General features: G+C 36.0%; 1 protein-coding gene across 3 annotated transcripts; it reads left to right on the forward strand.

Moving 5' to 3' along the window:
- Positions 1–1,060: 1,060 nt before the first annotated feature.
- LOC120012982 (RNA-dependent RNA polymerase 1-like) lies at positions 1,061–8,281 on the forward strand. Of its 3 annotated transcripts, none has more exons than XM_038864568.1 (5): positions 1,061–1,247; positions 3,370–3,907; positions 4,798–6,692; positions 6,834–6,984; positions 7,142–8,281. In XM_038864568.1, the coding sequence occupies exons 2-5, from the start codon at positions 3,392–3,394 to the stop codon at positions 8,006–8,008; spliced, it is 3,429 nt and encodes a 1,142-aa protein (XP_038720496.1). In that variant the 5' UTR covers positions 1,061–1,247; positions 3,370–3,391; the 3' UTR covers positions 8,009–8,281. The 3 variants fall into 3 exon arrangements, with proteins under 3 accessions (XP_038720496.1, XP_038720497.1, XP_038720499.1); XM_038864569.1 differs by having other exon boundaries at positions 3,392–3,907; XM_038864571.1 differs by having other exon boundaries at positions 3,474–3,907.
- Positions 8,282–12,334: the final 4,053 nt, after the last annotated feature.

The following is a 12,334-nucleotide window of genomic DNA, read 5'->3' on the forward strand; positions in this document are numbered from 1 at the left end:
AACGGAAATGAAGTTTTTCAATTTTCTGTTTTTCTTAAATCACATGGGCCCCATATTGACTTTGAAGCTCGATTTCACATTGTGCTTGTTTGGCAGTGTATTTACTTCGCTTTTCTCGGCTTTGAAGTGGTGCATCACAATTTTTTTTTTGTGACACGCAAACTGCATTTTGTCAGCAGAACTCACCTCACAGCACCAAAATATAAACACTCCCAAACGCTTTATACCATAACCTAAAATACTTTAGGTCAAGTACTTTATTTTCGATTAATATACAATGCAAATATTAAGTGATTTTATATTAATATTATTGGTCATTTAATATAACCGTAATTTAGATACGCCAAACGCATCTCACAGAACCTCACCACAGTTTAAAAGTGATGCGCCAAACAGTTTCTGCGTTTGAACTCACCTCACAGTACCATAATTTTATACCTAACAACACCACAGTTTTATATTTCACAACACAATACAGCAGTTCACAGCACTCCCAAACGGCTACACTGGCAAGCTTGATTTCACTTGGGCCCGATTACTATGACACATTTTTTAACAATAATAAATTTATATTTTGCTTCAAAAATTTATCCACTTTTACTTATATTAATATTTTTATTAATTGTCAGATTTTAAATAAAAATAATATTAACATTGATACTGTAAACATGTTTTAATAACTTAAAAAAAATGTGGCCCCACTTTATATTTTTAACCAAATAATTATTACCACTTGTATCATATTATAATAGTTTATTAATATAAAAAATATAATAAAATATTCAATTTAATATTAAATTTTTATTAATTTATAAAAATATTTAATAATTTATGATTAAAATTAATTTTGTTAAAAAATTATATTTATTAGATTAAATTTAACAACAAAATTTAATATATTTATTAGATTATATTTAGCGTCAACTTTTCATCCACCAAAAAGAGAAATATAAAGGAAAGTTTTAACCACTCCACGTCAGCACATAATATTTGTAGAGATGATGTGCCGCGATGGAGGGAATCACCACCATCTATAATTGAGAATTGAGGACGCTTTACTCGTCCTGGGAGATTAGATTATCTTTTTCTGACTTGGGAGTGAAGTAGTCAAAGCGCCCACACAGTGATGAAGACGACGACGACCAAGAAATTGAGGGTCCGGAAACTTAATTAAACTTGATGGTACCAGTCATTGTTGGGTTTTAACAATTCTTGGACACTGTCATCTCTGCTTTCTTCGGGGACTGGTGAGTGACTCACTCTTTTGTGGTCTGAACTTCTTGTGGTTCTTGATGATCAGTGATCACTCTCTGTTGTTCTCTTTGACAATATGTGCATGGATCTTTTTCTCATTTAACTGTTTTCTTCTTTCATAAAAAAGACAGTATCTTTTTGTTATGGAGGGAGGGTGAAGTTTTTGTATTTTCTCTTTGACGTGTGTGTTTTTATGTAAAGTTTACATGGATGGCTTGCATCGCTTTGTTGTCTGGACTCTGGGATTGTATGTGCCAATTTTGAGGAATTGGAGTTGCTTTGATGTCAATTTTTGTTGCTTATTTGGGCGAAAACACAATCTCGCACTCTCATTCTTATCTTTTGTGATAAGTTTACTGCATTTTCTACTCGATAGTCTTTTTATGCTTCATCTAACTGCAACTGTGATGGAAGACTCTGATTCACTGTTGAATCTTATATTCTGGCATTTTATGCTATATTTGACGATTGTTCTGAAAGGTGTAGGAGCAAATATACACTTATTTCACAATTTTGGATTAATTGCAGTGGGCTTGATCGGTCTTATTTTGAGAGTCTTTTGTAATTAGCTTCTCCGTACATTAATCAACCACATACTACTAAGAACTTCTGGCCTTAACTTAATTTTGGGTGTACCTGTTAACTTTTCTGATGGCTAGACGATTGTGATCAATTAATTTTGTAGTACTCTTAGAAACATTGGACAATCATTTGTTTTATATTTCCCTCTTGAAGTGATTATGCCAAAATTTCTGTTTCCATTCTAAATGATCACTCATGTAGAACTCTTATCGATTTTTTACTCCTCTCTTTTACGATTCTCGACATAAGTAATAGAAGAAAATAATATAGAATAAGGAGTCGCAAACATTTTTTTTTTCTCTCTTAAGGATTTTGAAGTTTGAACACTATATATGTGAGGTTATTGGATATAGGCTATAACAATCAAGCATCTATTCAAACTTTGCCTGCTCATGACAGTGTCCAGTGGTACCTTGTTTGGTCAGTGTAGCATCAGACTGTGATTCGTTTGTGTGATTAATGTTAGAAATTAGGACTGGTAGTTTCATTGTGGGCATCCAGCTTCTTACTGATGTATTGTTTTGTGTGTGACAAAGATACATCGGTGTCTAAGGTAGTTTAAAATTAGATGTCAACATGTGGAAACTGGTAGGCAAATGAGCGGTGGGTAATTGATTGTAGTGTGAAACTTGCTATGTCTATTTGAATGCTATGGACTTGCTATGTTCATTTGAATTCAATGGACTTGCTATGTTCATTTGAATTCAATGAGATTCATATTGCCTCATGAAAAAGGTATGATGTATAGAATTGCAGTGGAAGTTTTTTTGACTCAGAAAAACATTGATGCTGAAAAATGGTGTGTTATATGTAGCTTTCTAGCTTAGACGAGTGCACATGGAGTTTAATCAGCTGGTCTTTGAATCTGCAAATGAATTTTACGCAATAATCTTTAGAGTTGTTCTAAACTTCTATCCTTTATAGTGAAGTTGATATTTAAATTTGAAGCTACACTAAGACTGATGAACTAGACATATGGATGGGTTGATTGAGAATGGAGTGTGCTATCATTGTGTTTTATGGGACAGAACATTTCTCCAAAGACCTAATCCCAATGATTGAAAGATTTTGATTTTATCTGATGGAAAAATGTAGAAAAGATGGACAAACAACTTATTCTTTCATTCATTATTCTTGCTTTCATATGCATTATAAAATTCATTTTATAAATGCTAGGGCTGAAAGCTGATCTTGAAATTGATTAACAACTACTAATTAGTACTAGCATTTCAAACACCAAAAGAATTGGATTCTTTGCTGATCAAAATGATATTTGTATAGTCTTAATGTTGGTTTATATGCTTATTAGCCTCAAAAATTAAATAATTTTTTAGATGCGCCATCCTAAAATTTGAAAGTTTAATGATACTCTAGATTTTCCTTACATTGTTGTATTCTCATGACATATATGTTTCTTATTCTTCTTGCAAGGCTTTGAAATTTTTAACTTTTGCTCTCTGTTACATGCGCTAGTTACGTAATAAAAAAAATGGAGATTAAGTGTTTGAAATGTCTTTTTCATGGTGTATCGAGATTGCAAAATTATTTGGATCAGATGGGTAAAACAGTTCAGGTGTACGGATTCCCTTCTACGGTTTCTGCGGACTCAGTTAAAGGATTTCTGGAATTACGTACAGGCGAAGGAACTGTCATTGCTATTAAAATTCGGCACAGTAAAAAGGGAGGTTCCAGAGTTTATGCTATTGTCCAATTCACCACCACCAAAGATGCTGAGCATATTATTTCGCTTGCTGCCAGTCGCCTGTGGTATGGGAATTCATATCTGAAGGCTCGATTCATGGATCTTGATATCATACCAAAGCCAAGGACGTTTTTGCACAGTATGGAAAACATAAGGCTGATATTTGGCTGTCAGATTTCAAAAGAAAGGTTTGCAGTTCTGTGGGAGCGGATGAATGTTTCTGTGAAGTTTGGGACTGGTATGAGAAGATTACAGTTTTTCCTGTCTTTTCGTCAGAAGCAGTACAAATTTGATCTTTGGTATGAGAACATTTGGCAGATTGAGCTACGTTGTCCTCGAGGTCAAAATGCAAAGCATCTTCTAATTCAGGTTGCTTTTGTTTAATTTAAATTTGTTTGGTGTCCAGCATAGTCGTTTCTTATCATTCAATTTATTCTTTGCAAGAAAATTGGTGTTGATAGCATTTGCATTCAGTACTTGAAGTGATTAATTTTCTTTTTTGCTTTTGTATTGGTTACCCCTTTTTTGGGCCTTTTGCATATAGACATTTCTTCCCATGCCGCTATGGGGTAATGATTCTTTCACTATTAGATTAGTATTGCCATCTCTGTTTGTAATAGATTTTGACACATCTATTTTTCTTTTGCAATTATCTAGCACATACTTTACCACAGTTTCTGAACTACTATCTAATAGGCAGTGTCGCAGAACAAAGATGTCTAAGATCTAACAAAAATCTGTTACTATTTTGTAGTTGCCTACATGAATTCATTAGAAAAAATCAATGAGAATCCACTATGTGGTTTTTTGTTCTCCATACATTTTATATATTAATTATAAATATAAATATAAATACAAATATGTCTTATGTAGCCATTGGGTTCCGCATCCCCTCTTTTTTTTCTCTTTGATTCAAAGTGTTTTCTCTTGGGCAAGGATACCACCTGCAAGGATTGTTAGGCTAGTTATGGGGCTGGAATAGGGTTCTTACATTCTATACCTTATATTCATTTTCCATTTTTTTTTCTTTGGGTATTATCTAACTATAAAATGTAAAAGGGCATTATCAAAATTTAATGAAAGTGATGCTCGCGAAGTCAAATACATAAATTATTGGCTTCTTTTCCATGAATGTTGATGTTTGCAATGCCGTTGACAAATCATATTTCTTTTCTCTAAATGCTCATTCTTTACTTGTTGAGCTATTCAAAGCACTCTTAAATACAAATGACATATATCTTTTTTTTATTGGTTCTTAGCTATATGGGGCTCCTCGGATTTATGAAAAAGATATACGCTCTTCAGGCAACATACTTGAAGATCCTCTTTTCAACTTTTTCAAGGATGCCCCTGATGACCAATGGATCAGGGCAACTGATTTCACTCCGTCATGCTCTATTGGGCAGTCATCTGCATTATGTTTGGAGCTTCCTCATGGTATCAAGCTTCCAAATTTTCAGGAGAACTTTCCATATTACAGAAGAACTGAAGGAAATTTTACTCTGTTTGCTGACATTGGTTTTTCTTCTAGTCTGGATCTTGTACCCATTGTAAGTCCTCCTGGTGGCATTGACTTGCCATACACGATCGTATTTATGGTTAATAGGTTAGTTCAACATGGGTGCCTTCCTGGGTCAAGACTTGATACGAGTTTCTACCGGCTGGTTGATCCACGCAGAATAAACATTCTCTTCATAGAGCATGCTCTTGAGAAACTGTTTAACTTGAAAGAATGTAACTACGAACCCTCCAACTGGCTCTCTGAGGAGTATAAGAAATACCTCAGATCCACGCGTCCTCCCATATCACCTGCTATATCGTTGGATACTGGTTTGGTATATGTACGAAGGGTTCAAATAACTCCTTGTAAAGTGTATTTCTGTGGGCCAGAAGTCAATGTCTCAAATCGAGTGCTACGCAATTACCCTAAAGATATTGATAATTTTCTTCGTATTTCTTTTGTTGATGAAGAACTGGAAAAAATTTATTCGACAGATTTGTCCCCACGTACATCTTCTGGAAATGAGGATAGGAGAACTGGGATTTACAGAAGGATACTTTCCACTCTTCAGAATGGTCTGGTTATTGGTGATAAAAAGTTTGAATTTCTTGCCTTTTCATCAAGTCAATTGCGGGAAAATTCTGCATGGATGTTTGCTTCTAGATATGGGTTAACTGCTGCAGATATAAGAACTTGGATGGGTGATTTTCGTCAAATAAAAAATGTGGCTAAATATGCTGCAAGATTGGGCCAATCATTCAGCTCATCAACTGAAACCCTTAGTGTTGGCGGGCATGAAATTGAAAAAATTCCTGACGTAGAGGTTAAAAGGGGTGGTCATACATATGTCTTTTCTGATGGAATTGGGAAAATGTCTGCTGAATTTGCTAGGAAAGTGGCCAAAAAATGCGGCCATAAAGCTTTTGTTCCGTCCGCTCTTCAGATTCGATATGGTGGATACAAGGGTGTTGTAGCTGTTGATCCAACATCATCGAAGAAACTTTCGCTGAGAAAGAGCATGTTGAAATATGAATCGACAAACACGAAACTGGATGTTCTGGCATATAGCAAGTATCAACCTTGTTTTCTGAATCGTCAATTGATCACCCTTCTCTCTACTCTTGGTGTTCCGGATGCTGTGTTTGAGAGAAAACAAAGAGAAGCTGTAGCTCAACTGGATGCTATCCTAACAGATCCATTAAGTGCAATGGAGGCGCTGGAGTTGATGCATCCAGGAGAGACCACAAACATTCTTAAGGAAATGCTTCGATGTGGTTATAAGCCTGATAGTGAGCCATTCCTTTCCATGATGCTTCAAACATTCCGAGCATCAAAGTTGTTGGATTTGCGGATTAAAACAAGGATATTTGTTCAAAATGGAAGATCTATGATGGGTTGTCTGGATGAAACCAGAACCTTGGAATATGGCCAGGTGTTTGTACAATTTTCTGGTGCTAACCGTGGGCAGTTACACAGCGGTTCCCACATGTCTGGTGGTAACAGACAGGAGCAGCGTTGTATTGTTCAGCGTAATGTGTTTGTTGCTAAAAATCCATGTTTGCATCCAGGTGATGTACGTGTTCTAAGGGCTGTGGATGTACCACCTTTGCACCATATGGTTGATTGTGTTGTTTTTCCACAGAAAGGATCGAGGTAATTCTTGAAAATTTTTCTTCCTCCTGCACTTATAATCTTGAATGTTGTTTGGATCCTTGCATAAGTGTGGGGATTACTTAGCAAACTTTGAGAAATTTTGAGTGGTTTGTTGACATGAGAAATTGTATTATATTTCAGACCTCACCCAAATGAATGTTCGGGAAGTGATTTAGATGGAGATGTCTACTTTGTCTGTTGGGATCGTGAATTAATTCCACCTCAGCAAATTCCACCCATGGATTATACCCCCGAACCTTGCAAGCAGTTGGATCATGATGTTACGATTGAGGTATTACTATTTTATGTTTCAAACGACTGGAAAATTTATGTATAGTCGAAGTTTCAGATTCATTTTTTCCTCCCATGCCGAAATTTCTATTAGTTCATGGATTCTTTGTCATCAATTAGAATGTGTTTTTACAAATGAAATTCATTTTCTGAAACAGGAAGTAGAGGAGTATTTCACCAACTACATAGTCAATGACAGCTTGGGAATTATTGCAAATGCCCACACAGTCTTTGCTGATAAAGAGCACTTGAAAGCAATGAGTGAACCTTGTCTAGAGCTTGCACAGAAGTTTTCAATTGCAGTTGACTTCCCAAAAACTGGTGTACCGGCAGAAATTCCTTCTCATCTACATGTCAAAGAATACCCAGATTTCATGGAAAAGCCTGACAAACCCACCTACGAATCACCCAATGTAATTGGGAAGCTTTTCCGAGAAGTGAAAGACATTGCACCGAATACAAGTTCCATCAGATCCTTCACTCTTGAAGTGGCTAGGAAGTCTTATGACCCTGACATGGAAGTTGATGGCTTTGAAGATTACATTGATGATGCTTTTTACCACAAAAGCAATTATGACTACGTGTTGGGAAATCATATGGACTATTATGGGATAAGGACTGAAGCTGAAATACTTGGAGGCAATATAATGCAAATGTCAAAATCTTTCACCAAGAGAAGGGATGCAGAAGCAATTGGTATGGCTGTTAGGTCGTTGAGAAAAGAGGCTCGGTCCTGGTTCAATGAGAGTGGAAGTGGCGTAGATTCTGATGCTGATGATGATGTATATGCAAAAGCCTCAGCTTGGTACTATGTCACCTATCACCCTAGTTATTGGGGTACCTATAATGAGGGAATGGAGCGAGATCATTTTCTCAGCTTCGCATGGTGTATTTACGACAAACTGATCCAGATCAAGAAGCGAAAACTCGCAAGTAGAAGGGCTTCACGTCTGTCATATTATGAGCAAGATGACTTTTCGAATGGCTTAGACGACGAGTTTAATCATGGACTAAGTTTGAGCTGAGAGGACAAAAGGGAAATGCTTGAAGTTTAGGTGCTAGAGTACTACTAGAACTTTGTGTGTGTGTGTTCATAGCTGCTCTGTTACTATTAGAACTTTGTGTGTTGATAGCTGATCTGGAGGACTGAATTTGCATCTTGCTATTGTGAGAGGTTTCTTGCCATGGCAGGATTGATGGATTATAACTATGTTAATAGAGTTCAATGCAGATGAATGGTGCTTTAAGTGAGCTACTGTAACTCTTTTTCTTACATGCGAATTCGTGATCATTGTCTTTCTCGCATGCACTAAGCCAACCAATGCCCTTGGGATATTCACTAGATAATGGTAGGACCATATTATCCTCATTCTGTACAAGTGCTTCTAACATCATTTGATACCATCGAAATTTCTAAGGACTGTGCAAAGATATGGTCCTGAGATCGCAGTAGCGCTGATAGCATTCATCACTTACTCTTGTTTAAGCATCATATTCCACAACACTCTTCTATCTTCTTCATTGCTAATTTTCAAGGTTATGTACTCAGGATAGTATAGCCATGGATAGGCTTATTTTGAATATTAAGGCTCTGTTTCGTAGAGCATTTGCATTGATTTTTAACGCTGGCTTAAAAGATGTGGGAAAAAGTTTAATAAAAACTGTATAATAAGTTGTGAGATATTTGGTGAACTAAAAGTTGTTAGTGGTTTATAAACTGTTGAATAAATTGTGTAGTGTTTGATAAATTAACAAATAAATGGCTTTACTTTTTTATATTATGCGTGTCAATAAGTTTAACACATAAATGACTTATTTTATGTGACACCTATTATCTTAAACTTTATAATATTATATTTTATGATTTTTAAAATTTTTGCAAATTTTATTTATTTTATAATAAATTTCGTTATTAAATTTCATCTAATCAATATAATTTATTATTAAAAGAACTATCACAACCAATTAATCCTCTAAACCGTGGTCTAGGCCTTCGACAATTAATCTTTTCAAGACATGTAAATTTTGGTCCCTTCTCAGTCTTAGCTAGATTAGTCTATATGTAAATTTGAATGATGATCAATCAATCAAACATACAATAAACTTTTAAGCGTAGAGATTAAAAACAAGAATTAACGAACCAAAATTGTAAACTTGTAAAATTGAATCAATTTGTAATTCTCATGCTAGGCTACATCACACCCTAGCAAAGAGATTTAGTTACAAACCATGGAGGAAGAACATATGAAAACTAAATATGAGAAATCCATGAAACAAGAACAAGAATAAAAGCTAGAGAGAAGAACAAGAACAAAAGCTAGAGTGAATGCGGCTCTCCAACTCTCTCTATTGTGCCCGAGAACCTAGACTTCAAAAGCTTCCTTCCGTGTAGCTCTCCTTTTTCTAATTGAATTCGTATTCTTTTAATCGCTCGGTTTCCTTCCATTGCCTCCTTTACTTGCCTTCAATTGTGATAAAGTCATAGGATTAATTCTATAATTTTGTATTAGGAATTTATCAGTTGTCAATTAGTTGTAAGTAGAAGTGTTAATTCTATTAAGAATAACAAAATTATCCTATAGGACTTGTTCACATGGCTATCACGTGGACATGAGTCATTGATATAGGAGGAAAAACTCATTTGAGCGGCAATCTTTATTCTGGAACGAATTCCTTCTTTTCTCTCTGTCTTCTCCTATGATCTTTCTATCTTTGTTATCTTCATTTACTATTTGCAAGGTGAAGGTCGAAAGGGGTATATCACAATTAGTATCGGAGCCCACTGTTCCATTCCTTGTGAAATTGCTTAAGCCTGAAATAATACATGATGCCATAACTATTGCTTTTCAAGTAGATGCGAAATTGACTCACTTTAGATTAGGAACTATCATAACCATGTTAGCAAAGCCCGTTAATTCATTGACAATACAACCACTGGAGACTAAACAATGGGAATCTAGTTCTAGAAACCATATTGTTCCTAGTGAAACACAAGCTAAGTTACCATATAAGAAGATATCTCCAGAAGAGATTCAAGAGAAAAAAATCAAAAGGGTTATGTTTTTCCTGTGATGAGAAGTGCATAGAGGACACAAGTGTACCAAAAAGCAACTCTTGTTATTATAAATTAATTCTGATGAAGAAAGGTATGATAGTGAAGAAGAATCTAAGGTCACGGTGCCTGTATCTGCAGAATGTGAATTAATTCAAATGGAATTGAGTTCATGTGCTTACAATGGTATTGCTACCTCTAAGAACATCAAGAAAATGCCTAGGAACCACTCAGTCTTAGTGTTGTTAGATTCTGGGAGCACTCACAATTTTATCAATTCTATATTGTTTAAGCAGTTGGGATATCATCCTACAAAGAACTAGAGAATTTAAAGTTATTATTGCCGATGGAGCAAAAGTTAAGAGTATGAGATGTTGTCAATCAACTGTTATTTCTTCTTTGAGCAACTATAGTTTCCAAATTGACCTCCTAGTTATGCCATTGGGAGGTTGTGACTTGGTGCTAAGGATTCAATAATTGTCTATAGTGAGTACAATTTTATGGGATTTCCAATTGTATACCTGTTGGATTCTTCTACACTGGACGAAAGATCTTCAATTCTGGCTGCTTCTGATACTCACGTCCCACCAAGTGTGTCAAAAACATGTTGGTTGTCTTTCTGCTCTGGGTAAGAGATCTCATAATTTTGGATATTGGGAACAGGAGTTTTGTGGATGTGGATATTGGATCTGCAGGTGCGTTAGGGCTTGCTGTCAGCCCAGAGGATTTGATAGGATTGTTGTAGGATTCTATACCAAATCTGACATCTGCACCAAACAGACTATGCACAGTTAGAGAACATAAGGCTACTGGCTCGACGTTTGCTTTCCGAGAAAAGGACTTAAAATGCCTGAAGTGTCAATCTGGAAAAAAACAGGAAATAGAAGACTATCATCGGAATGAAAAGAGTTTCTATTGGAATGATATGAAAAACAACACATTGTTGAAATGCATCGAAATCTTCATTGAAAAGGGATACATCCTGGGATGTAGGTTGCTTTACAAGCTAAAATAAAGACATAGCCACGAAGGCTGAAAAGATAAATCTAAGAACTAGTTGACACGGGGCCATACTAAATAAAAAGATAAGTGGTTGCAGTCTTGCCTAAGAAACCAAATAAGGATTGAAGATGCTGGGTCTGTGTTTGACGCGGGGTGTCTTGCTATTTCTTTTTCTTCTTCTTTTATGGTGACAAGTGATGGACACTTCTTCTATTCTCTTTCAAGTATCTATCATGGGACATCTTGCGGATCGTGGTAAAACTACTTCCTTGCTATTGGATGGAGTGCTTGGGTTAGTGGACTTCATAATCGCAACCTTCTCCTAAACATGGGAATGATGACAATATATCTCTGGTTGTGCTTCTTCTTTAAGGAGGAAATGGACTCTCTTGAAAGTCATGGTAGTCTCCGCTTCGTGAGACTTCAGGCTTTATGGTTGAGAATATGGGAACATGGCTCACGGCGATCATTTCGTTACTGCTTTTGCACAAAAGATCGTGTAAAAATATGACCTTTTGTGTTGTGTAGGATGAACGTGGTTTGAGCCTCGTGGAGTCATGCTTCAGCTGGAAACAAGTTTGAGAGAAAACTAGGATGTTCAGCTAACAAACTTTCGAATCTCCTGGACGCTCTTTGATATTATCCTACTGAAATCTCGGTAGTTACTCAACAAACCACATTTGAAAAGGAATTATCCTTTAAGACCAAAATTCCCTGAATTGTAGCCTTCTAGATAGTGGATCTTGGACAACAATCCTGATTTTTGGGAACTAATCCCTGAATTTCAGGTCGGCAACCAATTAGAATCCTGCAAAATGAACAACGGTTTGTACAAAAATCTCCTTACCATCGCCATGTGTCACCAAGAGATTGACCCTTTTTGTGTATTTTCGTGCCCACTGTGCTACGTGTCAGCTGACGTCGGAGTTTGATTTTGGTATAAACAATACATAATTTACTATGAGAAAATAGAAATATAAACTAGAGAGTAGTAGTCCAAGCTTACCATTAGTAAAGGATATCTCAATTCATCAGCTGGAAAAGGATATCAGTAGAACTAGTTTGGGAGTGTTGCTCTATTCTACAGAAGTGATGTATGCATCACTAGGGGAAAACTTGACACCAGCACAATTATTGGAGTTGAATATTGTGTTAAGTTCATACAGTGTTATTTTTCAAACCCCTACTACATTACCTCCAGCAAGAACACAAAATCATAGAATTCCTCTAATCTAGGGAACTAAACCTCCAAACATCATACCTTATCACTATGGACCTTTGCAGAAGACAGAAATAG

The sequence above is a fragment of the Tripterygium wilfordii genome, chromosome 13 (genome assembly GCF_013401445.1).
Source record: "Tripterygium wilfordii isolate XIE 37 chromosome 13, ASM1340144v1, whole genome shotgun sequence".
NCBI lineage: Eukaryota > Viridiplantae > Streptophyta > Magnoliopsida > Celastrales > Celastraceae > Tripterygium > Tripterygium wilfordii.